The sequence below is a fragment of the Cucurbitaria berberidis genome, assembly GCF_010015615.1.
Source record: "Cucurbitaria berberidis CBS 394.84 unplaced genomic scaffold K460scaffold_2, whole genome shotgun sequence".
In the NCBI taxonomy this organism is placed as follows: domain Eukaryota; kingdom Fungi; phylum Ascomycota; class Dothideomycetes; order Pleosporales; family Cucurbitariaceae; genus Cucurbitaria; species Cucurbitaria berberidis.
Genome location: NW_024468936.1, coordinates 974607 through 1002529, shown reverse-complemented (window position 1 = coordinate 1002529; position 27923 = coordinate 974607). Strand labels below are relative to the sequence as shown.

The window sequence follows — 27923 nt, the reverse complement described above, 5'->3', positions numbered from 1 at the left end:
GAATTGTACTTCTACATGTACTCGATAGAGGATGTCTCCAGAATTTTTACACTGGGTTTCGGGTGGTATCAAGTAAAGACACAAGTCCTTACATTATTACCAAGTCTTTAGACTAGAGTTATAGTTTCTGTATGCCACTTCGAGGATATGATCGCGTAGTTTCGCCACCGCTGAGCGACAGACGGTATATTTTCGGTGGTCACTAGTACGTTCGAGAGCCTAATTTTGAGCATCCACACGCCATTTCTTGTCCAAGTTCCAGGTTGCGGACCGGGAATCAACATCAAGCCGGCAAGACGGCGCTGAAAGCCTGCTTCTCGGACGATCTGGTACTCCGCTATCAATGCATATATCGCATTTCGTGGTGGCGATTTGCGACCGAAAGGAACGTCGGGGTAGTAGTTGAATGCTAGCATCCACTTGACATCTCGGTCATCGTCCGAGCCATTATCTTGGATCCACCACAGTTGCTCATAAATATCCTGGGGCCAATTGACCTTCACTGGTAGAACTGGCATCTCAAGCGTAACCTGCAGGTCCGCAAATTCATAGAAGCCTGTCTCTTGAAAACAGTTCGGCCCCGAAGAACCAAACTGGAACTTGCATCCTTCCACCCAGAAAATGTCATCGAAATGCAGTCTTGATGGATTGAGATTACCCCTACACCGCACACTCAATTCATTTTCATACGAAATATCCGCCTCATTCTCGCCAATGACGAAAAACAGCTTATAGTACCGGTAAATTGGAACCGAGAACCATGACCAGCTCGGTGCAGGCTGTACGACTGGCTCCCAAATCTCCCTCGTATAAGCGGAATCCGGCATCGGTCCGTTCGGTATCGAGTCTTCGTACCGAACCTGATGAGTAGTTTTCTTGTCGACAAACCATAAGAGACAGAGTGGGAAAACCTCTTTCCATGCGCCTGCAAGGTAAGTCAACTGCCCGAGATTCTGGAACGCTCGTGCAATGCCAGCGAATGCTACCACACGATCTTTTGCAACAGTCAGCCTCCGGGCTTGATACTCGTTGATCAAGTTCTGCCAATCTATCATAAAGTCTAGAACACTCGGTTCTGATAAACTAGATGCTTTTGCGATCGTTTGTATGCTCCTAGGGAAATATCGAGATTTACCCATGTTCTTGGTGAGTTTTGCTTTTTCGGCAGTCGTGACGTGTTCGGCAACGGGGCCAAGAAGTTCGTCATAGAAACCGCGGGAGCACTGCCACATGAGATTTTGACTTCCAATGAGCAAGGTCCGTGGGCTCAAGAGATACTCCTGAAACGTCCAGGCTCGCCCGAATAGCGGCCAATCCCGCGGTATCCGATTGGAGTTCCTCAGTCTAGTGTACACATTTGTTTCGTGCTCCATGTATATACCAGGGCGAGAAGATGAAGCAGGACGCAGGACGCAGGGAATCCACGCTCGCGGGTCACATCGTGGTTCTGGTTCGTCACCTGGGGGAAAGAGGAAAGATAAATTGCAGATTGCGTTTCCGTATACGGTTGCCATGCGATGGGCCTCGTATTTCCAATCCGACGGCACGTCTTGGATAATACAAAGAGAGTCGATCCAGAGGTAGCGATAACCCAGAATACGGGTGATTCGAATCGCCTCCTTGAAGGTACTAGAAGCGTCGAGCTTAGCTTGCGGAACCTCACGTTGGAAGACTAAGAAATTTTGCTCGAGGAGTCTGAGTTGCTTCTTTTTATCTCCCCACATGTGGCTTAGCACCACATAGTCGAAGTGCTCATTGCCCATATCGCATCGTAACCTGACCTTATTTTCGGTAACTTCTAATACCCTAGTCGGTCTCTGTGCCTGAAGCTGATCGACAGTACTCTTTTGGAAGGCTCGGCATTCTTGGTGATCTGAAGAACATGTCTCAATCCATCGTTTAGCCCTTTGAATGTTATTTCGTGCATGGAATGGCACCTTTCTTGCGGTAAGATGCTCGTAGAAAGCTCCAACTTGCGAAACTGTGAATGATCAGCTGGCGTCGCGAGAGTTTGGGGGCTTAGATTTCCACAGACTTTCATATTCCCGCAGCACAAAACCATCAAAATGACTACCTGAAACCCATTCTTCTGAGTCCTCATTTTTCAGGCTTACAGCAATATGGTTGAATTTTCCGCTCTTGCTCTCAGCCTTAAACGCAAGGCGCAAGTTTGGGCGGTTCCGAATGTATTCGGCGCACTCGGATCTTTCCAGAAAGAAACAAAATCTCGTGCAGAGATGACAGAACCCGTTGTTGCTGCGACATTCTGCTAAGGTACACACAGAGTAGACTGGCCATTCTTTATCCTGGTCCTTTTCATCGCTTTGCAACCAATCCAACACGTCCCAATTCTGGAAAAACTGATGGCAATTTCGGCATAAGTTCTGGAGAGGTACTTCTTGTTCGAGGGTTGGCGTATTGGTAGTTGCGAGCTCTTCTGTTATGGTGGTATTTGAGGAGGCGCGGTGATGTAAAGACATTTTCGTGACAATAGATAATGAACATACGCGGAAAAAAAACGGCGGTAACGATAGCCATCGTAGGCAGATTTAAAAGTGCGTGCCATTAAATAAAAAGAATGTTACAGCCTGATTGACCCACAAGGCTATACACGTACCCATGTGAGACCAGCCGGAAGCGAGCGCTTCCATCCTGGTCATCCAACCATGCGCTGCTGCGCAACCCCAATAAATACGGCGCGTACATTATTGGAGCAGAAACAACTGAAGACTGTTTCGTAGCTTGTTTCATATTGGCGTTCTGTTGCCAATCTCCAGTGTTATAGACGTGATCTTTCCTTTTGGAGGGACAAAAGTAAAAGTACATGGTGTGGGATTTACATAAGACACTAAAGAGAGCTACGCGCTGAATTCGAGAAACAAAAGGACACCAGGTATCGGAGGAACTCTCCATGTGAGCCGGTTCAATATTTCTTTGAATGCGACATGTTTCAAGTTTGCACTGTGCTGCCAATAGAGACGTACTACAAATATACGAGATGAGGGCAAGGACCGTAGCCTTTGGCAAAAGACAGAAAGCTTTACACTGGCATGCATATGTACAGGTCAGGAATTGAGACTAAACAGAAGACTGGCTAACAATATCCGGTGACTGCTCCACGCCTAACGGAAATGTAGTTTGATGAACCATCGTAGCAAAAGGTCAATGGAAAAGTGACAGATAAAGGCAGGATAGATATATTCGTTGAATTAAGTTAATAGACTTGGATATATGGAAAGTGTTGATACGCGCATCCGCACCAGAGACTACCTATTGAGCTACCGCCAATCTGTAGAGGTAGGGCAGACAGAATGCCCCTGTCGGTACGGGTGCATTTCCCTGTGCAGCGTCATGGCATCATGCACTGGGCAGTACTGATAGACTATTCTTGGTCTAGGTGGCAATCGGACAGCCAACCTCGTACCAATAATAGGTTCCAACCGTACTCGGAGTAAACGCTTGATCATACGAAGGCGGATTTGCACTGGGGCCCACAGCCAAAAGACAGCGATTCGCTAGGTTTACAGCTAGTGCATATACACGACAGCGACGTCCACCCAAATTATAGGTCGAACATAGATTTGCGCACATTTCTTGATTCACATTATACGTGGCGTACAAAACCCCATTTTTCGTGTTGCCTCGTACGCCGCAATTAGGTTGCGGTGTGGCGGGAGCTGAACTGGACGGCGCGGTGGAAGAGCTTGGGGTTGGTGTGGGTGTGGGCGTGGGTGTCAAACTTGGGGTGGGCGTTGTGGACGGTATTAGACTAGATGTGCTGTCCAACGACGGGGTTGGTGTTTCCGAGGGGCTAGGAGAGAGCAACAATGTCGAAGGAAGCGGTACGGTTACTGTCGAGCTCGAGCTTGTGATTATTACGCCGGAGCTGGAAGAGCTGGTGGGAGTCGCAGAGCTAGAGGAGCTTGCGAGTACCTCAGAGCTTGACGAGATTATTGGGCTTACTGAGCTAGACGAACTGATAGGCGTCTCGGAGCTCGAAGAGCTTATGGGAGTCGCAGAGCTAGCGGAGCTTGACGAGCTTACTTGTACCTCAGAGCTAGAGGAGCTGATGGGAGTCGCGGAGCTGGAGGAGCTTACGAGTACCTCAGAGCTTGACGAGCTTATAGGTGTTGCTGCGCTAGAAGAGCTAATGGGCGTCTCGGAACTGGAAGAGCTGAACGAACTAGCAGAGCTCGAAGTTGAGACTACAGTCGTGGACCCAATAGGTGCACCGCCCTGTTTGCACACTTTGAGATATGAAGTGACAAAGCTCGTGCTCACTGAATCTATCCTGCTGTACAGATTGCAAATCTGGCCAGTAGGACTCACCGCCGAGAATTGGAAGCCTACGCATTCTGCCACCTCGTCACACGCTGCTCTACACCCATCGCCCCCATTAACTGTTGCTCCTAGCCGTTGGGAGATAACCCCCGCACCCAGGGGTGGTGACTGGCCGCAGCGTACGAGATAACCGGATTGACATTTGCCGTTCGAAGCAGAACAGCTTTCTGTAAGTGGGCCAGAAAAGGATTCGCAGGTGGGGATCGTGGTCGCACACGCCGCTGGAGCGGAAGATGATGAGGGCGTCGGAACGGTGCTTGATGAAGCCACCGGTGTGGTAGAAGAAATATCGGTGGAGCTGGACGAAGGGCTAACAGCAGTTGCTGTGCTACTGGATGTTGCAATTGTAGAAGTCTGCACTTCGGAAGTGCTCGATGAAGTGACAATAGTGCTGGAGGTACTCTGGGATGCAGAGGAAGCCACGACACTGCTTGGTGATGATACCGGTGTACTTGACGAAACAATAGTAGAAGTTACCAGCGAGGACGATGAAGAGCTGGAACTCGACACGCTGGACGATGTGGACACCGAAGTGAGCGAGCTGGACGATGAAGAAGTGCTTGATCCCACAGGCGAAGTTGAACGTTGTGAAGTGGTCCGTGTCGAAGATAGCACACGACTGCTTGACGAAGCTGCTCCGTTGCAGGTTCCGTACCCTTTCTGGCATGTATCGACCGCGCAGTAATCTGAAAAAGATTAAAAAAACTTGGAGCATACCCGCGAGCATAAGCATACATACCGATTGTTGAGCCACAGTACGAGCTATTAGGTTATTAGCAACATGATGTCAACTTTGATGCTACGAAAAACTCACTACTGACTACAACAGTTGCCCCAACGTGACCCGAGGCACGTTTGTCCTCCAAATGATGGACCGCATCGAGCTTTTGTAGACACTGGCTGACTAGCAGATGGCGCAGAGGAGGAGGCTCTAGTCGCAGTAGACACAGTGCGGAATCCAGTCGATGAAGAACGACTCGAGGTGGAGGAGCTACGTTGAGAAGTCGAGGATGAAGTACGTATGGTAGAACTGAGGGCGACTATCCTGCACGCGCCGAAGCTGGATTGGCATCCAGCATCGCAGTATGCACTTGTGCTTCCGCACCTAAATGTGCATGTTAGTACATGCTTGGAGACGAAGGTAGCACCGAGGCTTACCAGCCATATTGTGAGCAACAGTTGCCATATTCTTTGCACCTGTTAGCGACGTAGGTATCATAGATCATCTGGGAAATTCACTAGATCCAAGGCAAGTGTTCCCCTTAGTTCCTCCACATGTTCCGTCCCGCGACTGAGCAGCAAAGGCTACGATGGGGGAAAGGAGTAGAATTAGAGATAAAGAACGCATGTTGGACCACAGGAAGAGGTATTAGAGACAACTGAGGGCGAAATCGAAAACGAACCACCGCTGCGACTTGAAAGCAGTTCGACTTCGATCAGAAGGCACTTAAGAATAATCTGGATATACATACTAAACCGTATGTAGAACTAGGTTATCTAGGGCTCGCTAGTCTGGCGTCCAGGTAAGAGCTGAACCCCGCGGCTCGTGCATGATCGCTGCACTAAGTGGGGCGGATACGAACTTTTAGTCAGGGGTACAAATATCTTTTTTTTTGGTACATTCATCACCATCATGGTGTTACGAGAGTACGATAGAGGCGACTTGTCGACTATTTTCTTCCTGGAGATGACGAGTATCTGATTAGCCATCTTTTTGATCTGGCCACGATAGTTGTTGCGCTGCGAGTTGTAACGTCCCTCTACGGAGATACTACGGCGAGAAGGCTGAATGGAACGCCACATTCTTCGCGAGGCGTCGTGTCAATATCGCTTTGTTGTGGGCAAGGCGGCGACGCCGATCCGTTTTCTTAGGGGCAGGAGACATCCAGTTCCAGGCCGAGGACGTCGCGTAGCGTGATAGGTAAAGGCGGCTTACGACAAAAACAGCACTGATATCTTCAGTGATAGCCCGGGTCAGTACTCGACCGGCCTTAGTAGCACAAGCGCCCCTTGGTTAGCTTGTTTATTTGATTTTCTCCTCCTCTAGCGAAATCGAACCCCAAACGAGAGTGATCTTCTGCGCCTTCATTACATTTGGGGCTGTAAAATCGACGCCATGTCCCGAGATCTAAGGGATCCCTAGTTCTTGACCACCATAGTCCACATCCCGATCCCTTTCCAGGTGCCGCTCTCTGGGCTTGGAATGAGTGCTATTCCAGCGCAACTGTTGTCCATTTGTAGGTGGACGTCCGAACTTGTCGAGAGTTTTGGATCTGAATCTCTCCAATAGATTGCTGGCTTTTATTCTGCTACTGTAGGCAGCAGCAACGCTATTATGTAGCTAGAATTAGTTCTATAGTTCTGAGATCAGATTTCTGCGTTGCAGTGATATACTACTTAGTATACTATAATACTGCTTTTATAATTTACAGAGAGCTTTCTAAGTATTTTAACTTTTTCTTCTCTCTCTAATGCTGACCTAGCCGAATGACTTGGGGAAGTCTTTGGACTCTGAACATTGTCCTGAAAATCGAGTCGTGAGTTCACCTTGCCATTAAGCGTGAATACCTGATACAATAATTCTGGATTACTGAGAGATTGGTCATCGTTTGAGTTGAAATCGCGAGGGTTTGCGTTCCCAGAGAAATCCTTTAGGCCGGCAAAATGGTAGGATGAACTTGGAGGAAGCTAGTCAAGAGGTGGCGCGCCATTGGAAAGGAGGACAGGGTAGCCGAGTAGGTTTTCTAGTATTCACGCTTGATCTTGGTGGTAGTTCTGAACAGACTCTACAAGTGCTGTAATTTCTAGGCAAGGACAACTCCACGACTTCATCTTGCGTTTGAACAGACCAAAGTAGATACAATAGACGAAATCTGCCCCATACTCCTGCAAAATACGTCGATTCCATAATGTTGTGGATGACACAAGTAATATCCACAAACGCTGTTTTGCGATAACCACCGTCCTCAGCGCTCTGAACAGGTGTTTCTAGGGAGGCCCTCCCAAGAATTTACAATCTAGGAAGTCAATATGTTTCGGCGTTTCGATCTCGGTTTCCAGAAACTCTGAGAAGAAGCTTGACTTGTCGACATCCTCCCACTTCCCCAATTCGGATCATTCATCTATCGCAACGGAATGATGAGCACATCCACAGAAGGGTTTCGTGGCCGTAGGAAATTGCTCCTGGACACAGTATATGTTCTTGGAGTGTCCAAGCTCAAGAGTAGACCGGCCAAGTGCTTTGAAGAAGGTGCTTAAAGATCCTGTTTCATTTGAACTTGACCCACCAACTGTACTGCACCGGATCTCTTTCTCAAAATCGATTCGTCGTAGATATACCCCGCGGGCTTTGGAGATGTTTCGCGAAGGACGCAGCGCACTTCTTCGCCCCTGCCACCCGGCGAAAATAGAAAGGCAATGTTACAAAGGACGTTACCACACGCAAACAACATCAACTAGCCTCATACTGCAAGTCCAGTGGTAAGTTGTATGACACAGAGAGAACCGATCCACATATAACGGACACCTAAAGCGAGTGTGTCATCAACGGCTTTCCTGCGAATCGGTGGCAACTTCTTCAGTGGGATCTCAACCATTCTCTCGATTTATTAATTTGAACTGCGCTTCAGGATTCCGCCTCACATATAATTCAAAGTTATATGCGTGTAGATGTGCTGAGCTTGCAGATTGCATTTCAATTGAACATGGCTTGAATAGACCGCAAGAATTCACGTTGGCCATCGAGTTCCAGCAATAGACCCGCGTCCAGAACTTTTTGCATCTACCACACCGAGAAAACACAGCCTTCTATTTCAAAGTCCATGAGGCTCGCATCGTCACACGAGTGATGTGAGATATGGCATATGCGAGAATACATGGCTATGAGACCTTGTGAGTGCGTCTCCTACGATCCCAGTCAACTAATCGCTTCTCTTGCTTAGGGGGAGATCGCTGTAATCTTTGACGGCTGTAGGAAGTGCTGTGTAAGCCATTGAGGCGATCGAAAAGAGTTGACGCCTGGCAACGCGTTGACTGCGATATAGTCTTTAGACTACTGATTAGCCTAATCATGCGTAGCCATCAAAATATGAGGTTGCGGTTGATCTGTATTGACGTTGGAGAGTCTACTTCGCAACTCTGACCGGATGTGGGTTGAGTAGCGAGAATTTTAGCGCTTGGAAGTACGTAGCGCGTTTTCCTCTACCTGAGGTACTACAATTCTATAAAATGGACTTGACACTGGAGAAATAAAAGTCTAGCAAGCCATTTCATTGTTGCACGACGCCGCATTTCTCACTTCTTCAATAGACATTTCACGTGCTCGTCACCTTGTCTTGAATTCCAACACAGATCGCTGCACGATATGGCCGTGACTATGGCGGAAAACAAAATGCTCAACTATGCACTGCGAGCGCTGCAGCTCATCTTCGCCATCATTGTTATGGGAACAGGCGGCTACGGTACAGAGAAATACTGCAACCTACGCTGTCGACGCACTATTGAGTCTGACCCCATCATCTAGCTATTCACGTGTATCGTGGCTACAGTTCCATCATCCATACCCCCGACGGCGACTTCTACGGCTACGCCGGCGTCCCTAACGCATGGGGCTTCTTAATATTCTGTGCAGCGTGGACAGTTCTGGTCGTCATCTTACTCATTGCTGGAAACGCCTTTGCGGATCGCGCATTGATTGGCTATATTCGCATCGCCGTTGAGGTGGTGGCTGTCCTTTCATGGTTTGCCGGTTGGATCGCCGTAGCTGTTAATATTGGGACCGAAGCATGTTCAGAAGGATATAGTTCCTGTGGAGCACTCAAGGCTGCAGCTGTCTTCGGGGCGGTCGAATGGCTGCTCTTTATGGTTACTGCGACCCTGGCTTTCTCGCTCTTCTTGAATAGTAAGCGCCAGTTAAGGACGTCTACCACCTGACCTACTGTAGGTGTTCGATCAGCGGTGTAGGCATCTCTTGATCATGTTGGAGTGGATTTCCCTTGTGGAACAGAGTGTAAAGCATTATGCACAGATGGCCTCTTTGGGAAGTTCTGACGAAGTCGGTGAAAAGTACCGACGATGTAATCCCGAATCTTGAGGGTCGCATATCACCCTGTTTCAAGCTCATCCACAACCCAGCGTCTCTTCAACCATCCCCGATAGTTTTTGCATAAACCCATGGAGAGGAACTGGCCTTGGGGGCATGTTTCTGGAGACGAGCTGCTCGACTGGTGGTATGCTTTCCACTCAGAGTATTATGGCGACTAAAAGGTCTGGCATAGAAGAAGACTTGCGCGGATTGAACGTGTAATAATCAAGACTGATGTACGTGTAGCCTAGTCGATGTACACAGCATCAGGTTGACGTGGTTGTAGTTGAGTAAGCCATAGGTATAAAATCGCGAGGCTGGATACGTACGCACCAGCAATAATCATACAGAGCCGGTAGAAATTGGATTGATCAATTGATCAACTCAACCACTCGGTGCCTATAGAGACTAACAGCCTCCGGAGGTGCTCGTTTTCATGGTGCAACAATATAAAACAACATTTGACTAGCACGTGATCGCGCAACGTTTGAGTATAATGCAGCATGTGATAACAAAGGTCATAACGCACACAATTCAGAACCAGTGCTATGAACATGCGAGCAACGGTGAAGGCATCAGAGGGGAAAACAAGGTGAAAAGCAAAGGGGATGGCGCATTGATTAGACCAAAAGGTCTTACTGACGGACGATATGTTCCCTTCGTTCCTGTCCCTCGAGCCAACTAATCGGCTCGACGAGGCCAGAAACCAAGGAGTCACCACCCAGAAGGGAGTGGTGAGTTTGTTCAATCTTGCTTCACTGTCCACACTTGCTCATCGTAGGAAACGTATTGGCAAGCTCTAGCTTAATTTAGAAGCGGAACAATGACCGAAGTCAAAGTAAATGTAACCCTCACCCGCTAGTCCTGACACCCTCAGAAGAGAGCAACAAGAAGAGGGATGAGAGAGGAACCCCCGGAACCCACATCTTGGACATGATAATACCCCCAGAAGCCCACAAATCAACACGAAGTTAACAGCAAACCCTCGAAAGCCCACAGAAACAGTAAGAATAAACAGTATAACCGTTGATGCACAGAGGTGGTCAGGCCTCTTTCATGCCTAGGTCTCGAATAACATCGAGCGAACTAGACTTCTCGCAGTTGAAGCTGTAGGCATTCAACTGCGAAGGCGATGAACAGAATGCGTCGCCTTCTCCTGCTAGACATTCAATACTCTGCTGGCAAGTAGATAATGACTAGCGCGTTCCAGAGACTGGTCAGATCTCGTACGGAACCGACCGTCAGACACCCGACGGTCGCAAGATCAGCTCACGCCGATTTTTTCATGCCGCGCACCATGCTGAGATCAAGGGATGCAACAAAAGCCCAGGAAGACGATTCCTTCTCAGCAGATACGGGCGTGTCGGCTACGTTACTCTCGACCCGGCCTGCACCGGTAAAAGTGAGGGCCGCGACCGCATGTGGTGCCTGTGAGCAAAATCTGCCAAGGACCTTTCGGCCTGTCAGAGTCGCCCGAAGGCAGCTCATATCTGTTGGCTTCTTCCACAGAGGTAGGATTCCGAGACCTGCCGAAGCTCTCGCAAGAGGTCCGGCCTCTCCTGACTCCTTGCTCAGTGTCGGGGGTTGCCCCCTACTCGTCAGGTCACATGTCGAGATAGTAGCCAGCACCTTGCGGTGCGAAAACATTGCCCGCTTTGCAGCGGTATAACAGTGACACCTTGCGGTGGTATAGACAGTAGCCACCTTGCGGTGGGAGTAACAGTAAGCCACTTTGCAGTGGAGTTACAACAATCGCTTTGCAGCGGTGTAATAACAGTAGCCACCTTGCGGTGGTATAAACAGTAACCACCTTGCGGTGGGAGTAACAGTAAGCCACTTTGCAGTGGAGTTACAACAATCGCTTTCCAGCGGTGTAATAACAGTAGCCACCTTGCGGTGGAATAAACAGTAGCCACCTTGCGGTGGAATAAACAGCAGCACCTTGCGGTGGAATAACAGTAGTGCTTCCAGCAGTTTCAACATTGAGAGCTTTTCAGCGATGAGAACATTGTGACTTGATTGGACAGCGGTGGTGGATAGGTGCAGGCACGCAGTTTTTAGGCTGGGTCCAATGCCATACACCATGCCAAATGGCCGGCAACTGAGTATATGGAACCCTCAGAAGCCTCCTGTAGTGAGTCTTTGAATCAGAGTAGACTCCTCGCCAGCACCACCAGCTCGTTCGGGGTGCTCACTGCGATCGGGGGCGATACGACTGAGGCTGCTGGTCTCAACGACTCCCCACAATCTGCAGCAGGCGCAAGCGAAGTTGCTTGGTGGTGACAGGCTCATCTTGACTCTTTGACTTCGTGCGAACATTGGACGGGTACCATGAGACTTCGTGGTGTACCCTGGTTCGTTCCGTGGCTGCAGTCGACTGCATTGGCTTGACCCCAGCCCCCGGTTCAAGTGTTGGTAGGGTCCTGCTAACAAGTCGACGTTCGCCAAGGGTGGGCGATTCCAATTGCAGGACTTTCCCGGTGAATGCGAGCGGCTTGCTCGACTTAGGCAGCCTCGGTAGTTTGCCGAGATGCTGACACTGCGGGACGTCTCCCGACTTGCATACGCACGCCGGCTTGCCACCTACCAACGGAGGGCACAGTGCCACCGGCACCTCCGTCTCATGGCAGGCCTCCCTGAGTATGTCCACACCCTCAGAACCTCTGCCGAGGCCTTCGGTAGTGGGCTGACTCAAAGCGTGCTCACATCATCCAATCCGAGGCTGAGTCGGGAGACAATGCTATGCCGTTGTTGGGGGCATGCCTCAAAGGGACCCGGTCCCAAATTGTCCGATGGCGCGGACGCGATATTGTGATATAGGATGGGGCGATTCAAAGATGTGAAGATTCTGAGTATGTTGATGCAGAGTAGGTGGGAGTCATCGATAGAAGAGGTTCGAAAGTTTGAGTGATGGTAATGATGAGTGAGTAAAGGTGGATGAAGAAGCTGCCTCCGGAGACAGAATAATTAAAAGAAGGTAAGTGGATAAACAAGATAAAGTGCAGAGAGGCGAGGGTTGCGAGTATTTATGTTATTGTTGCACGCGTAAAGAAGAAAGGGAGGGGCTGGGTTCGCGAATTTAAGCTCCCAGTCTGTGGTTAGACTAAGCCTAAAGAGATAGCGCGTCATAGGGGGGTTGTGCGTCATCGAATGCCAACCCTCAGACGGCCGTCGCACCAAGAGACGAGTCTTGCTCTTCCAAGTTTAGAGATATCGTCATGGTAGGCCTGCCTTGAATTATTATGCAGTGCATAACTAATACATACTGTAGCCACCCACGCGTCGCGCACCCCCTGGCAAAGCCCGCCCGCCTACAAAACGCCCGTCCAAGCTTGCGAAAGAGAATGGATTGACGGCCGACCAAGAAGCGGAGATACGTGAAGCCTTTGGACTCTTTGCTGTGCACCATCCGGATCATGAGGACTCAAAAGAGGGCGTACTGCGCAAGGACGATGTGCGCCGGTGTTTGATGTAAGCTCGACTCGAATGCGTCGCAAGACTGTTATGGCTTGCTAACCAGTACACAGCTCGTTGAACCTCCCACCCAGCAAGTCGGACGTATCGTCTATTCTCTCCACAATCGATCCGCTCGATACGGGATTTGTAGAGTTCATCCCGTTCCTTTCCTACGCCGCGATCGCGATGCATACAAAGGAACAAGGATCTGATGAAGAGGATGAGTATGAGGAGTTTCGGGAAGAGAGCAATGCAGAGGAAGTAAGCGCAGCGTACAGGCTCTTCACACACGGCGGCACGGGACCGATTACTCTTGCGCATCTGAAGAGGGTGGCCAAAGAGCTAAGAGAGGATGTGCCAGACGACGTCTTGAAGGATATGATCCTCGAAGCAAATGGCGGGGTCAAGGGCAAAGGAAGGGATGTTGGAGGTGTGAGCCTCGAGGACTTCGAGAGCGTGATGAAGAGAGCTGGGCTTTCGTTTGGATGAAGTGATGGATTTGAGAAACACAGGCCAACCTGCCCACATGTCTAACGTCCTTGTTGACCGCTTGTCTTACGACAAGTCGAAGTCCGCTGTTTATGGAGCGCGACAAAGAGTCTTTTGTAAGGGCATTCGAGTCTCACGCACTCTCCATTCGGAACTGGTAAAGCCTGAATCGCAACCCAGTCCTTCGCGCGATCTGGAGTGGCCCGCAACGAGTTGCCGTGGAATTTGGTGGAACTCGCGCGATCTAGGAAGAAGAGTCGATAGATACGTCATGATATTTAAGTTATGCAATCCTCTCTTCAATCTGATTAAATCTCTCTTTGCCCAGGAATATTGTGTACATGTAAATGCCAAATCTATCGTCGAAAGGGGCACACATGCAGGTGGCGGTGATGAAAATGCTCCGCTCCAATCGAGTCGGCTCTCCACAGCGCTGATGGATTTCCGCCAAGATTCAGGGACTCGCTCATAACGTAAAGAACACGAAGACGCACGCAGTCGTGCAACACCAATCGCCGACCGAATTTAGCAATTCCTTCCTCGACAACAAGCATTTGTACTGTACGTCGCCTCTTTCTCAGCAGCCCACGCCACACAAGGCCCACACTAACTTGGCAAATGTAGACCTCTCTCCCCATGCCTACGCACTAATAAACAGTCGGACCCTTTTCCTCCCCTTGTTCCATGTCCAGCGGCGTTGAAGTCCCCGGAAGTCAACGACGTCCCGGTATCTGGTCTTACTTTGGCTTTTCTGGCCCGCGTCGCCGTGTCTCAGTCTCCCTGCCGAGCAACTTTGCTCCCAATCGCGACTCGGACGATCCTTACGAGAAACACGATAGACATTCGCGGCATCGGTCGGCGAACGAGAACGGCTTCATGAACGATTACAAGAGCGGTGCAGTCATGAATCAGGGGCAGCGGTTACGCTATTTGAAGACGGGCGGTGTCATTGCCTTTATACTGCTTGTGCTGTATTTTGTTGCGCCGCGGGATGGCTTGTCGAGAGCGAGAGGTACGTAGAGATGAATGCGTTGAGAAGATTGCCTAACGAACCCTACAGGATCACATTCTTCGGGCGGAAACACAGCAGCTGGCGGTGCAAAGGCACGATGCACAACGTCCTACTCGAAAGAGAAGCCGCTTATCCAGTACGCTCTTATGATTGACGCTGGCAGCACAGGCTCCCGTATCCACGTCTACAAGTTCAACAACTGTGGCCCAAGCCCGGAACTCGAGGACGAGATCTTCGAGCAGACTGCGAAGAAGGACGGCGGTTCCGGTCTGTCAGCGTATGGCGAAGATGCTGAGGGTGCCGCCAAGAGTTTAGATGTCCTCATGGACGTGGCCGTCAAGAACGTGCCGGCAGAATATCAAGGATGCACACCCGTGGCCGTAAAGGCGACGGCAGGTCTCCGCAAGCTCGGCGAGCAGAAGAGCAACAACACCCTTGCTGCTGTTCGAAACCGCCTGGAAACCGCCTACCCTTTCCCTCTGGTCTCCGCAGAGAAGAACGGTGTAGAGGTCATGCCCGGTGAGATGGAAGGTGTCTACGCCTGGATCACCGTCAACTACCTCCTAGGCCACATTGGCGGGCCCGACAAGAACCCCACAGCCGCCGTCCTCGACCTCGGCGGCGGCTCCACGCAAATCATCTTCGAGCCCACCTTCCCAGACAGCCCTCGCGGTGGCCTTCCCACAAAGCTCGCAGACGGCGACCACAAGTACACGCTGAACTTTGGCAGCCGCGACTTCGCTCTGTACCAGCACTCGTATCTAGGCTACGGTTTAATGGAAGCCCGCAACAACCTCCACGCCACCCTCGTCGACTCGCTCTACCAAACCAACAAAGCAACAGGAAGCACAGCGTACCTCCAGTCCCCGATTGTAAACCCCTGCATCGCGCCCGGCATGAGCCGCGAAGTCGCCGTCCACATGCCAAAAGACCACCCGCTCGGCGCCAGCGTAACAGTAAACATGACGGGCCCCAGCACCGCCGCGCCCACGCAATGCCGCGGCTGGGCCGAGAAAACGCTGCACAAAGACGACGAGTGCAAAATCGCGCCCTGCGCCTTCCGCGGCGTGCACCAGCCGCCCTTTGAGCAAACCTTCGCCCGCGAGGCCGTCTACCTGCTGTCGTATTTCTACGACCGCACGCAGGACCTCGGCATGCCTGAATCCTTCACCCTGCGCGAACTGCAGGATCTGGCTGATCGCGTGTGTCAGGGCGAGAAGGCGTGGGATGTCTTTGCTGCGGTGCCCAAGGCGCTGGATGAGCTCAAGGGACGGCCTGAGTGGTGTCTTGATTTGAATTTCCAGTACGAGTTGCTCAGGAGCGGGTATGGCATGCCGATTGATCGCGAAGTCAAGATTGCCAAGAAGATCAAGAATAGGGAGTTGGGCTGGTGTTTGGGTGCTAGGTAAGCCCTTTTCTGCTCCTTTTCGTTGATGTTTCGTGCATGAGTTACTAACGTGTGTAAATAGTCTTCCGCTCCTTGAGGCCAACTCGGGATGGCAGTGTAAGATTAAGCAGGTCCAATAGACGGGAGATTGGGTTGTCCCCCCTTTCCGGTCTGGTCCTGTCGTACTTCTTCTCTAACCTAGACTATTCAAAAAAAATACTTTGGGTATGCATTACTTGGCGTTCATCCCTGTTGGGCTTGTGTTGGGTTCGCATTGTTGGTATAAATCATATGCTATACGCCTAGTCCTAGTTTTTGTACGACGAATAACATGCAATCTAACAATAATAACAAACGATAGACTGAAATTTCTAATCACGTGACACTTTTCACATCACGCTATGACTCGAGTAGTTGGCTAAGAAAAGGGGGCTCCCGTTGTGAGGTGCCTTAAAATCTAGGGTATTATAGCAAAACCAATCAAATACACAGAAAAGTAGCATGCCTCAAAATCCACTCAGAACGAGCCTATCTGGCCCTTGGTATACATAGTCTGCCTCTTCTTCATCCTCCTCTTCTCACCGACATTCAAGCCAATGCCATTATGCATAGCCATACCAATCCCATTCTTGACACCCCCAGCATCAGCCTTCCCCTTCTTCACCGCCCTGCGCTTCGCCTGCCGCCGTTTCACCTTGCCCATGTAGCGCTTCGCTTTCCTCGCGATGCTATCACTCATCAGAACAAGCATAGTGACGACCATGACAGGCACGGCAATGACCCAGAAAAAGGCGTCGGAATGGTGCTTGACGCCATTGAAGCGTTCAAAGTTCTGCCCAAAGTAACCGACGAGGAAAGTGAGGGGGAGGAAGAAGATGGTGACTGCGGTGAGGATCTTCATGGATTCGTTTTGGTAGGCGCCCATCATGTTGAAAATCAGATCGATGAGATTGTCAGCCGCGCGGCGCATTTGGTCGAGCGAGGCCGTGATCATGATGCAGTGGTCTTCTACGTCGCCTAGGTAGGTATGCGCCAGCGGGGAAATGGTAATGGACGTCATGGTCTTGCGGGTCGCGAGGTTGGAGTTGGACTGGCTGATCCACGACTGGGCCAAGGGGTCGCTCTTGTGGTCACGCAGCGCATTGATGAGGCTGATGATGGGCTGGATCGTGTTCCGCAGGATGGAGAGTTCAGACGTGAGGAGGTAGAGTAGCTGGCTGTGGTGGAGTTCTGGATCTTCGAGGACGTCGAGTTCAAGCTCGCCCATGGCGTCTTCATACGCCGCTACAACCGGGATAGCCAAGTCGATGATGGCGTCAAGGATAGCTTGCACAATCATGCTACTGTCTTGGCTGCGACGTAGGATGGTGCCTTCGGTCTTCAGACGCTTGAGGATCATTTCTTCGATTTCAGGGGCTGAGTGCTCGAAGAAGGAGATGACGCTGTTGTCGGCCAGCAAGAAGATGCTGACCTGTTCCACGCTGACAGTGAGATGCTTGGGCGTGAGAGCAGAATGCTGCTCGAGATAGACGATTCGGTCGAGATTGTAGCCGCCGCGGTAGCGTTGGAGAGTGCGGACTGAGGCTGTAGCTGGCGGCGTGGGGACGGTCGAAAGCGGCGTCCCGTCGAGTTGCTTCTCCAGGCCATCCAGGGTGTGCATGATATCATCCTTGCTCTTCTGCTTCTTGTTGGCATCAGAGGTGGGCCCGAATGCGTTCCTCGCAGCTCTGAAGAAGGACTGCTTTTTCTTCTTCTTCTTTGGGTGTCGTGATTGAGAACGCGCTTGATAGCGGTGTCTGCGTGCCTCCTCCTCGTCCGAGTCAGAATCGCTGCTGTCCGAGTCGTCATCAACGGGGGTGCGGACAAGCTTGGAAAGAGTCAAGAGCACTGTACGCGTTAGTGTGGATACGGGGTGTAAGGTGGCAGGCTCGACAAAGTCTCAGAGAAGGAGGCAGTCGGATTGGAGAGGCGGGGTCTCACTCACAGAAAGCTTGATCCGAATACCAGTCCACCTTGGTCCGGCTCTGGGTGCTCATCAAGTCCTCAATGGCCAAGCGATGCAGCTGCTTGTGGTTGCCCAGGGTGCGAATGACGTCCCAGCTCAGGCCATTGACGTTGATCCAGCGACATGACACCCAGTCCTCTTTTGGGTACTTGAGAAAGTCTTCCAGGCTATCATTGTCCAGCTCATGGCACTCGACTCTCTCCTCTGAGAAGTCGACGATGGTGATCTGACAGGGGGTATAGAGGTGGTGGTAGTGGGAAGCGTCTGTGTCATTCTTCGTATCCACCCCAGGTTCTGCACCTGGTTCTTGGTGTTGATATGGGCGGGTCGGGGACTGGTAGTGTCGCACTGTCTGCGAGCGCGTTACGCGGCGGCGGAGGGTCGAGTCTATCGAGGCGCGGTCGGGGGAGAGGAGGTTCTCGGGGGATAGTTGTGCTGCCGTGGCTGTTGTTGCGGTTGCAGAGCGTCCACGGCTCCTCTGCTGCTCGAGCTGGGTGTCGATGGTGAGGCGAGTAGGCGCGGGGCCGTCGGTAGGAGACGTGGGCGAGGCAGGCAGCGCAAAGTCCTGGACCTGCGTCTCGCTGGGAGAGTTTGCCATTACGCGTAGACTTTTGCGACGGTCGCGCAATCAATGTAGTATTAAATTGATAGCTGGAAAAGGTATATGACAGAGAAAAGGGGAGAAGATGAAACCATGGAAATATATTCAAGGCGACGTTTAGATTGGCTACAAGGAAGGGTGGTCGTCTCTCGTCCTATTCGCACTGCACTGCACCACGACGTCTCAACTTTTTTTTCAGCTGGGGACGCGAATGCAGCTGTGGAGTAACGTTCGGCACCTACTACGACTAGTTATATCCGCCGTAACCTTATGCATGGAGCGAGTAGGGCATTCCCGCGGTGCTAAACATAGTTCGGGCCGTCAGACACGTTCTACAGCTGTCGACTCGACTCGACTCGACTTGGAATGCCAGAGAGGATAGACGGACAGGACAGGATAGCCCACGCACTTCTGCCACCTTTATCCGACAGCGACAGCTCGAGTTTCTACCGGGTACAACAGTGACAAGTGGTAGTAAGCCGGGCCAGGGAGAAGAGCCTTTGTCAGCAGCGAGAGCGACATGCAGCAGCTGCACGCCCACGCAATCTTCTTCTTCAGCGCATTGCTTGGTAATGTCGGCACCGTGGTGGAGAGGCGGCCAGCGTATGATGAGATGCTACAGAAGATGACAGGTGCAATCTGAGTGCCGTGTTTTTTCTGGGTAGCGCATGAAATTAGACAGTTCGAGGCTGCCGTGCATTTGCCCTTCGCGGCCCGGCCGTCGCCAATTACAGCGGGCCTGGTCTTGGGTCTGCTAGACTCCACTTCGCTGCCCATCACCTCGCTCTCCCAATCCGCCTCCTCACCCCATTCATCAAACCAGCCTCATCCAGCATACTCTAGTCCAGCCTTACTCCAGTCGACTCTCCAGAAAACAACCCACTGAGCTGAGAGCAGTGCCGCCCTGCTGAGCTGTGCCACAGCGGCCCCCCGTTTCACCTCGACTCGAGAGCGCTTCTGCCCGCCGCACGCTCTTGCCTGGGGCCCTTGGGACACACACACACACACACAGACACACCCCTAACGCTCGAGCAAACACCCTCATCTTCTCCCCTACCCTCCCACGGCCCATCTCGACACGCAGCCTGTGCAACCCAACATCACTGCGAGCATCGTCGTTGGCTTGCCCGTTGGCCTGCAGCCTCACTCGACCGCTTGCTGCCCGCCACATGCGACACGAGTCCTGCACCCCCCCACGGCCCATCGACTTCCATCCCTTTAGCCACAGCACGAGACTGCTGCAAACATGCGCGAGGTCAACTTCAGCATCCCGAATGCCAACAAGGCGTCGGTTGGCATCACCACTGCCCTCTACGACCGCCGCGCCCTCGACTGCACATCGACCCTGCCGCTAATCAACTCGCTCAACCACCTCGCCTACCTCACCACATCCTCTGCCCGCATACGAGACATTCTCACCGTCGATGGCGGCATCGAGCGCCTCATATGCATCCTCAAAGAGGGCCGGAGCAAGGACATGATGGACATGTGGAAGTGGAACCTGGCTTTCCAGTGCATCTTCAACATTGGCGTGCGAGGCTCGGAGAATGTCCGCACACGCGTCGTCGAGGCCGACATGGTGCCCGTCATCGCAACCATCCTCGACAACTACATCAAGGTCGTCGACAAGTGCAGGGCGAGGGCCGAAGCTGACCTGCACAGGTCCGCTCGCCTTGGCACGCCCTCCAGCCGACACCACTCCTCACGAACTGGCGAGGTTGCATCCAGCTCCAGCCACAGGTCGGACCGCTCACGGCGAGCTATACCCCCTCCCATTGAGATTCCCCAGGCCTTCGCCCAGACGCCGATGGACTCGCACATGGGCGAGGCCACTCCCACCCCTGCGTTTTCGCTGAGCTCCCCCCCAGAGCGCACCACCTTCACCCGCGGCCGCCCCCCTCATCACCATCATCACCGCAGTCACGAAGGCCGAGCACAGCTGTTTGGTGCCGTCGGCAATGCCGCTCGCAACAACTTGGGCCAGCCGCTCGTCACTGCATTGCCATCCATGGATGCGGCTACCGACGCTTTTGCACTACGGCCCGTGCGAGACGCTGATCGCCTGCCCTCCATGCTCCCCGCCCTGCAAGGGGAGATCACTTCCCAACCAGAGTCGCCAACCACGCCGAGCGCTCCACAAGCCCGCCAAACCAGCCCAAGAGCGTCGCTCGCCCGAACTCGCCGCCGCCCGTCAATCCGACACCAGCTCTCCGCTTCTGGCGAGTCTGATCTCGAAGCCCAACAAGATGACATGTCCACGGAAGCCGTCACAGCCGCAGGACCGGCTATGAACGAGCCCATCGTGGGGATACAGAATAATGAAATCAACATGGCCGACATTGTCGACACTGCCGAGATGTTGGATGCTGGCACCACGCCAGTTCCCATTGCAGCTCCGTCTGACGGCGCAGACGAAAATAACGAGACGTTCAACATCACACACCGCCCAGCGCTCGATGGCAGTCTCATCAATCCCACCAATACCCCGCCCAACAACCCCATCACAGGCTTCTCCCCCATGCAGCCCACCATCAATGTCGTAAACACCAATCCTCCGCCACCATGGTACCCACGCTATGCCCAGGACCGTAATGCCTCAGCCGGCGTTCTGGCCGCCATGCCCCGCGATGAAGACGTTCTCATGTCTTTGCAACTGCTGGCATATGTGTCCAAGTACTGTAATCTCCGTTCCTACTTCCAAAAGTCACATCTGGTGCCCAAGCTGAAGATTGGGTCCGACCTGCAACTGCTGGATGGAGAAACAGCGACCCCGAAAGCAACAGAGGAAGAGGACGAGTTGGAAGAGTATGAGCTCCCAGATGACTTCAACATCTTCCCTCTTGTCGAGCAGTTCACTGTACGTCACCACACATCAGACATGCAGTACTGGGCAAGTGTCGTTATGCGCAACCTTTGCCGAAAAGACGATTCCCGTGGAGGCATTCGACAATGTGCCTACTACCAATGCGGCCGCTGGGAAGAGTACACGCGCCAGTTTGCCAAATGTCGCCGCTGCCGACGGACGAAATACTGCAGCAAAGAGTGCCAAAAGAGTGCCTGGGTTTTTCACCGCCACTGGTGCGTCGCAGCCAGCTAGGAGCGCTGGATGTGTATTTTCTAATCTTTGGTTTCTTTTCCCATCTTCAACATCATCATCATCATCATCATCACCCTGGAGCTTGATCATCTTCTGGCCGCATATTGCATGGCGCTGGGCTTCTCTTTATTTGTTTTCGAAAGTGCAATACGTAATGAGCGACACGACTACCGATACCACCAACAGACTGCTTTTCAGGAGGACATCTATGGCAGCAGGAGAAAGGGTTGCAAATAGGAGGATTGGACGGCTCAGCATACGAAGAGCTGGAGCGTCCTTGCCAAATTATACCATATTGATAGGCGGAGCATTCTTAGTTTGAGACGAGGTTGCATTTGGATTCGGAGTAGTGTGTAGGTGGTTCAATGCAATTGAATGGCTTTGGACGTCGTTCATACCCAATAACCTCGTTATTACTTTACCCCCAATGTTTAGTGTCTATTTCTTTTGTCCTCATCAGCGGAGTTGAGGGTTCGTTTCACAGTATCTTTAGCCAGCATAGCATAGTGTAGCATTTTAAGGTTCTACCGATGATATTTGCCCCGTGTGTCTGGACTTGAGTAGTCGTGGTTGATCATCGTATAGATGAAAAGCTTGTGACCGGAAAAGGTCTCAAAAAGATTGGCTTCACCACCATACCCCTCCTCCCCTCCAAAGAGGCTGTTTCAGCAAGCGCGCGCAAGTCTCCTCGGTGGATGAACCCTGGGGCAGTGCATTTGTGGAGTGGAGAAGCGTAGCGTAACGTCACGCCCAAAATAGGTCGACGTGCAGGGGTGCCACGGTTGAAGCATTCCGCATCAGGTGGTGTAGCAAATCTGGGTACAGCCGCGTCGTTCGCGCGTCGTGACGGCCAGGACCCCAGAGCTTAACAAACAATTTTTGGGACAACTTGAGGATGGCGGATGCTCAAGGCTGTTATGAAGTCCATGCCGCGTAATCGCTAAGAGGCTTGAAGAAACGACAAGCCGCTAGATCGACTGGACACGAACTGGAAGCAGAGCCTTGGACCTTGACAAACTCAGCTTCAAACACCACCCGGGGAATGGTTGTCGACCATGTCAGGAGCTGGACGCCCCGAGGGCAATGCGCGCAGTCCTGATCGCGCCAGCGGAAGCATTCGAAGACGGCATTCGGCATCTCACGATGATGAGGAGCTATCGCCAGCAACGCGCAGCGCAGCCGTGAGCGCGACAACTCCATCCGCGATCGCGACTCCTCGGCGTTCCAATACAACCCCAGATGGTGTGCCTACGTCTCGAAATTCGGCCATCGACGACTCCGAACGACCTTCGATATCGCGTCTATCCTCCGATCCTTCGCCTCGCGTCCGCTTCTCAACTGACATCGAACGCCATGGTCCTGGCCACAGATCAAGTTTGGCGAGAGAAGGGGCATCGATAGATGAGACTACACGTATAGAAGGGAGCGCTGGGTCGAAGAAAAGGCCTGGAACCCCGGACTTGACGATTGAGACACAGGAGATATCTCCGGGTGGCGAGCGTGAAAGCTCAGGGCAAGAACATGGCCGACTAGATTCACGTGTATCACCACTCGCGCCGCGCAATGCTAGCAATGGCTCGCCTCTCTCGCCTACGACGCGCAACCGTGGATACTCGCTACGCAGTGCGCTATTCAGGAAGAACGTACATGATACTACTCCACCATCGGGTTCCAATATTGAGTTGGATGAAGGAGTTGGAAGCTCACAGGATAGGATTGGGCAGATACACGAATCGAATGACTACGAACCTTTGGCCAAAGGAGGAGACGCCAAGATAACAGTTACGCCTGAGCATTCGGAGTATGCCTCCAAGTCCAAGTTGGGCAAAGGACCCATCGCCCTTCCACACTACGATACCTGGCTCCACAAGAAAGGGTCTGGAAAGAAGCGAGGCATGAAAAAGAAGATTCGAGACTCCGCAGAGCAGGCGCGTAAATTCATCTTCCGGATCAAAGACATACCGTCGAGTAAAGACGGACGACACATCCAATTAGATCTCTCTCGTAAAGACCCTCTCCTTGACGAACGTACAAATCAGCCGTATACCAGCAACTGGATACGGTCCACACGATATTCCGCGTGGAACTTTGTCCCCCGCCAGCTTGTGGCGCAGTTTTCCAAGCTTGCGAATTTCTATTTCCTTGTTATTTCAATCCTGCAGATGATACCCGGTCTTAGTACGACAGGTCAGTTCACGACCATTGTTCCGCTGTTGTTTTTTGTTACGCTTTCTATTGCGAAGGAGGGATATGACGACCTCAGGCGGTACCGACTGGATAAGGCGGAGAATAATCGAGAGGCGCGGGTGCTGCGCGCGAGCTCGTTACAAGAGTCCAAGCGAGAATCTACGGAGAACGGAAGTGCAACTTCGCCTTCTTCTGGAGCGCTCAACTGGGAGTCGATCAAGTGGCAGGATATCAATGTCGGAGACATCATCAAGCTGGATCGAAACGACGCTGCTCCAGCAGATTTGGCGCTCTTACACACCAGCGGAGAGAACAGCGTTGCTTACGTTGAGACAATGGCGCTGGATGGCGAGACAAATCTCAAGAGCAAACAAACGACGGCTTCCATCTCGAAAACCATCCTCGACCAAGAGGATGTAATGAGGACCAGTGCTGAATTTGTCATAGAAGACCCCAATCAGGACTTGTACACCTTCGAGGGGCGCGTTACAGTGGATGGCAAACAAGCGCCTTTGACGCTTAATGAGATCATCTTCCGCGGCAGCATTCTTCGTAATACACCGGACGCAGTCGGACTGGTCATCTATTCTGGCGAGGAGTGCCGTATCCGGATGAACTCAAACAAGAACCCGCGTATCAAGGCGCCTGCGCTGCAGGGCTTGGTCAACCGCATCGTCATCCTCATCGTCGTATTCGTCTTGGCCCTTTCCATCTTCAATGCCGTTGCTTACAGAATATGGCAACGCCACGAAGATGACATGTGGTACCTTTCCAATGCCACGGTCGCGTTCTTCCCCAGTTTGACGTCGTTTATCATCATGTTCAACACTATGATCCCACTGTCGCTATACGTCAGTTTGGAGATCGTCAAGCTTGCGCAGATGTTCTTCCTGCACACCGATGTCGACATGTACGATGAGATCTCGGATACACCCTGCGAGCCACGAACGTCAACCATCAATGAAGAGCTTGGCCAGATTAGCTACATCTTCTCCGATAAGACCGGAACGCTCACGGATAACTCGATGAAGTTCAGAAAGCTCAGCGTTGCAGGTGTGGCTTGGCTTCATGACGCAGACTTGCGGGATGCAAAGCAGAAGAAGAAGCTGATGCACAAAACGAGGAAGAAGGGGAAGCAGCCAGCCAAGAGTAGGAAAAGCGTTCGGTCTGTAACAGACATTCCGCCCGGGGAACCGTTGACTCCCGCGCTTGAAGTTGGCGATCAGATCGATGGTGTGGGAGACACGGTGGGTGCGCAGTGGCAGTCAAGTGCGAGGCCTAGCAAAGCGTCACGGGAATATCGAACACAAGACATGCTTCGGTATATCCAACGGAAGCCCCACACGCCCTTCTCAAAGAAGGCTCGAATGTTCCTTCTCTCGCTGGCACTGTGCCACACTTGTCTACCTGAAGTCCAGGAAGATGGCGAGACGCACTTCATGGCTTCTTCACCGGATGAACTCGCGCTAGTGCAAGCCGCACAAGACATGGGCTTTCTACTGATCAATCGCGATGTGCACAGAATCACCCTCAAGATCCTGCCGTCTGGAGCAGAAGGCGAGCCGATCCTCGAGACGTATGAAATTCTCGACGTCATTGAGTTTTCGAGCAAGCGAAAGCGCATGTCTATCATTCTTGGCTACCCAGATGGCCGGATCTGCATCTTTTGCAAGGGTGCTGACTCGATCGTCTTGCAGCGCCTACGACTAGCCACACTTGCCAACAAGAAAATGGTCGAGATTGAACGTCGCGCCAATAAGCGGAAGAGCATGGACGTTCAACACGCCATTGCACGTATGAGTGAGCAAATCGAGCGTAAGAGTAGCATTGCAGGTCGCAAGAGTAGTGTCGGCGGACGTAAGAGTATGTCGCTCGGTCAGGCTGCACGAGCCAGCCTACACATGGGTAGACCATCATTCGCTCGGAGCGGGTCGCACTCGGCGAGAGATGATATGGACCAGTGGCTACGAGAGCGCGAGCACGACCACGGCGAGATCCAGTCCATCGACGAAGATTCGCCAATGCAGACACCTCGGCAATCTGGCCTGGACCGATTCTCCATGGCCTTTTCTGAAGCCAGAAGTTCAATGCAGCTAGAGGAGATGGAAGCCATGGTAGATGAGAATGTCGCGGGCGATGAGTCTGCAGTCATTGAGCGCTGTCTCCAGCACATCAACGACTTTGCCACCGAGGGTCTCCGCACGCTTCTTTACGGCTACAGATTCTTGAACGAGGACGAGTACCAAACGTGGAAGAAGGGGTACTTGGAAGCCACGACCAGCCTTGTTGATCGTACGCGTTTGATCGAAGAGGCCGGCGACATGATTGAACAGAACTTGGATCTGTGCGCCGCTACTGCCATCGAAGACAAACTGCAGCAGGGCGTACCCGAAGCCATTGACAAGCTCCGCAGAGCGAAAATCAAAATGTGGATGCTCACCGGCGACAAGCGCGAGACGGCTATCAACATTGGATACTCGTGTCGCCTTATCAAAGACTACTCTACCGTTACTGTCCTAGATCACGAGACGGGGCAAGTGGAGCAAAGCATCGGGGCAGCTGTTCTAGCTATCAGCAGCGGAGTAGTCGCACACTCCGTCGTCGTCGTAGACGGCCAGACACTCTCCAAGATCACAGACGTCGAAGCACTCGATACGCTCTTCCACGAGCTCGCTATCCTTGCTGACTCGGTCATCTGCTGCCGTGCCTCGCCGTCGCAGAAAGCCAGTCTTGTCAAGAGTATCCGCAAGCGTGTCAAGAAGAGTATAACGCTTGCGATTGGCGATGGAGCTAACGACATCGCCATGATACAGGAAGCACACGTTGGTATCGGCATCACCGGTAAAGAGGGTCTGCAAGCAGCGCGGACGAGCGATTATTCAATTGCGCAGTTTAGGTTTCTGACGAAGTTGCTGCTTGTGCATGGGAGGTGGAATTACATCAGGACGTGCAAGTACACCGTTGGCACATTTTGGAAAGAAATGGTAAGGACCTAATCTCCAACTGGAATAATTTGATGATCGAGAAAGCTAACGCGCAATGTCATCCAGCTGTTCTACCTCACACAAGCCCTCTTCCAACGCTCGGTCGGCTACACAGGCACCTCGCTCTACGAATCCTGGTCGCTCTCCATGTTCAACACGCTCTTCACCTCGCTCCCCGTCATCTTCATGGGCGTCTTTGAGAAAGACCTGTCTGCGTCCACTCTGCTTGCCGTGCCTGAGCTGTATACGAAAGGCCAGCGTAACGGCGGTTTCAACGTCAGAGTGTACCTCGGGTGGATGTTCATGGCCAGCTCGGAAGCCATGGTGGTGTACTTTTGCATGCTGGGTCTGTACGGCCAGGCGATTTTCACAGCAGACAACTCGATCTATCCGATGGGCACGATTACGTACACGGCGGTTGTCGTGTTGATAAGTTTGAAGATGCAGTACGTCTTCCCCCCACCAAACCTCTTACCTAAAGCTAACCCAATTCCCTCCCCAAAGATTCATAGAAACCCACTCCAAAACCCTGACCAACGCCCTCGCTATCTTCCTCTCAGTAGGCGGCTGGTTCCTCTGGACCATCCTCCTGTCCGTCTCGTACAAACGCGCTAACAAAATCTACTACGTGCGCTCCACGTTCGTGCGCCTCTTTGGCACGTCGCTCCTCTGGTGGCTCTCTCTCATCATCATCCTGCTCAGCGTGCTCGTCTTTGAACTCGCCATCTCGTCCCTGCGCGCCGCGTACTTTTCCACCGATGAAGACGTTTTTCAGGCGCTCGAGCAGGATCCGCTGGTTAAGCGTCGCTTTGAAGAGGCTGCTGCGGGCGAGTTGCAGAGCGGGTGGGATCGCGGGACGAATCGGCAGAGGGATGATGTGTTGAGGGAGAGGGAGGGCGTGGAGAGGAGGATTGAAAAAGAGGAGTTGAGGCGCCAAGAGGAGGTTAGTGAGATTCTGAGGAATCGCGTCGTGGGTCAGGAGCATGATGCTGCTGCTGCTGCTGCTGCTGCTGGGGGTGGGAGGGAGGTGAATCATATTCTCAGCAAGGGGTTTGGTGCTGTGCGGGCGTAGCGAGTTGCGCATGCAATGGGGGCTACGGCTTGCTGATAATCTTTCTGTTTGGGATATACCACCGCTATGTTTACGTTTCATGGCTAGTTATGATGTATATGATTCTTTGTTCTTCCTCTTCTCGATTCAGGTTATTCCATCATGGGGTGACCGTCCATCAATATCATCGTTTGCTCTCTCGCTCCTTCCTTATATTGCCCCGTTGTATG

At 52.2% G+C, this 27923-nt stretch overlaps 9 protein-coding genes across 9 annotated transcripts; 5 read left to right on the top strand and 4 right to left on the bottom strand.

The window, feature by feature from the left end:
- Positions 1-53: 53 nt before the first annotated feature.
- Positions 54-1763, bottom strand: K460DRAFT_306167 (HET-domain-containing protein; the record flags this gene model as incomplete). The annotated part of the gene is made up of 1 exon (XM_040930026.1): positions 54-1763. One exon carries the CDS (start codon positions 1761-1763, stop codon positions 108-110), a length of 1656 nt encoding a protein of 551 aa, XP_040789778.1. The 3' UTR covers positions 54-107.
- A 3214-nt stretch (positions 1764-4977) lies between these two features.
- On the bottom strand, positions 4978-5250 carry K460DRAFT_258736 (carbohydrate-binding module family 18 protein; the record flags this gene model as incomplete). The annotated part of the gene is made up of 3 exons (XM_040927442.1): positions 4978-5027; positions 5081-5103; positions 5156-5250. Coding segments are annotated over 3 exons (168 nt in total), but the record flags the coding sequence as incomplete, so codon positions are not given.
- Positions 5251-8558: 3308 nt separating this feature from the next.
- On the top strand, positions 8559-9597 carry K460DRAFT_55530 (uncharacterized protein). Its single transcript, XM_040938512.1, has 2 exons — positions 8559-8801; positions 8864-9597. The coding sequence occupies exons 1-2, from the start codon at positions 8705-8707 to the stop codon at positions 9271-9273; spliced, it is 507 nt and encodes a 168-aa protein (XP_040789776.1). The 5' UTR covers positions 8559-8704; the 3' UTR covers positions 9274-9597.
- A 1096-nt stretch (positions 9598-10693) lies between these two features.
- Positions 10694-11071, bottom strand: K460DRAFT_402577 (uncharacterized protein; the record flags this gene model as incomplete). The annotated part of the gene is made up of 1 exon (XM_040936540.1): positions 10694-11071. One exon carries the CDS (start codon positions 11069-11071, stop codon positions 10694-10696), a length of 378 nt encoding a protein of 125 aa, XP_040789775.1.
- A 1525-nt stretch (positions 11072-12596) lies between these two features.
- On the top strand, positions 12597-13667 carry K460DRAFT_331975 (EF-hand). The gene is made up of 3 exons (XM_040930823.1): positions 12597-12645; positions 12696-12895; positions 12952-13667. The coding sequence occupies exons 1-3, from the start codon at positions 12643-12645 to the stop codon at positions 13367-13369; spliced, it is 621 nt and encodes a 206-aa protein (XP_040789774.1). The 5' UTR covers positions 12597-12642; the 3' UTR covers positions 13370-13667.
- Positions 13668-14053: 386 nt separating this feature from the next.
- On the top strand, positions 14054-15908 carry K460DRAFT_402575 (guanosine-diphosphatase; the record flags this gene model as incomplete). The annotated part of the gene is made up of 3 exons (XM_040936539.1): positions 14054-14381; positions 14430-15786; positions 15851-15908. 3 exons carry the CDS (start codon positions 14054-14056, stop codon positions 15906-15908), a joined length of 1743 nt encoding a protein of 580 aa, XP_040789773.1.
- Positions 15909-16218: 310 nt separating this feature from the next.
- K460DRAFT_55258 (magnesium and cobalt transport protein cora) lies at positions 16219-18612 on the bottom strand. The gene is made up of 2 exons (XM_040938511.1): positions 17753-18612; positions 16219-17655 (listed from the first exon to the last, which is right to left on the bottom strand). Exons 1-2 carry the CDS (start codon positions 18369-18371, stop codon positions 16286-16288), a joined length of 1989 nt encoding a protein of 662 aa, XP_040789772.1. The 5' UTR covers positions 18372-18612; the 3' UTR covers positions 16219-16285.
- A 1008-nt stretch (positions 18613-19620) lies between these two features.
- Positions 19621-21471, top strand: K460DRAFT_402573 (MYND-type zinc finger protein MUB1; the record flags this gene model as incomplete). The annotated part of the gene is made up of 1 exon (XM_040936538.1): positions 19621-21471. The coding sequence occupies one exon, from the start codon at positions 19621-19623 to the stop codon at positions 21469-21471; it is 1851 nt and encodes a 616-aa protein (XP_040789771.1).
- Positions 21472-22298: 827 nt separating this feature from the next.
- K460DRAFT_363313 (phospholipid-translocating P-type ATPase) lies at positions 22299-27891 on the top strand. The gene is made up of 3 exons (XM_040932792.1): positions 22299-26642; positions 26709-27088; positions 27147-27891. The coding sequence occupies exons 1-3, from the start codon at positions 22527-22529 to the stop codon at positions 27712-27714; spliced, it is 5064 nt and encodes a 1687-aa protein (XP_040789770.1). The 5' UTR covers positions 22299-22526; the 3' UTR covers positions 27715-27891.
- Positions 27892-27923: the final 32 nt, after the last annotated feature.

Bases quoted from the DNA above. Each gene is read 5' to 3' on its own strand.
- K460DRAFT_55530 (XM_040938512.1), top strand. From the start codon at position 8,705: ATGGCCGTGACTATGGCGGAAAACAAAATGCTCAACTATGCACTGCGA. The intron at 8,802-8,863 runs GTACAGAGAAAT...CCCATCATCTAG, and splicing joins TATGGGAACAGGCGGCTACG to CTATTCACGTGTATCGTGGC.
- K460DRAFT_55258 (XM_040938511.1), bottom strand. From the start codon at position 18,371: ATGGCAAACTCTCCCAGCGAGACGCAGGTCCAGGACTTTGCGCTGCCT. The intron at 17,656-17,752 runs GTGAGTGAGACC...TAACGCGTACAG, and splicing joins GTATTCGGATCAAGCTTTCT to TGCTCTTGACTCTTTCCAAG.
- K460DRAFT_331975 (XM_040930823.1), top strand. The intron at 12,896-12,951 runs GTAAGCTCGACT...ACCAGTACACAG, and splicing joins GATGTGCGCCGGTGTTTGAT to CTCGTTGAACCTCCCACCCA.
- K460DRAFT_363313 (XM_040932792.1), top strand. From the start codon at position 22,527: ATGTCAGGAGCTGGACGCCCCGAGGGCAATGCGCGCAGTCCTGATCGC. The intron at 26,643-26,708 runs GTAAGGACCTAA...AATGTCATCCAG, and splicing joins GCACATTTTGGAAAGAAATG to CTGTTCTACCTCACACAAGC. The intron at 27,089-27,146 runs GTACGTCTTCCC...CCCTCCCCAAAG, and splicing joins TTGATAAGTTTGAAGATGCA to ATTCATAGAAACCCACTCCA.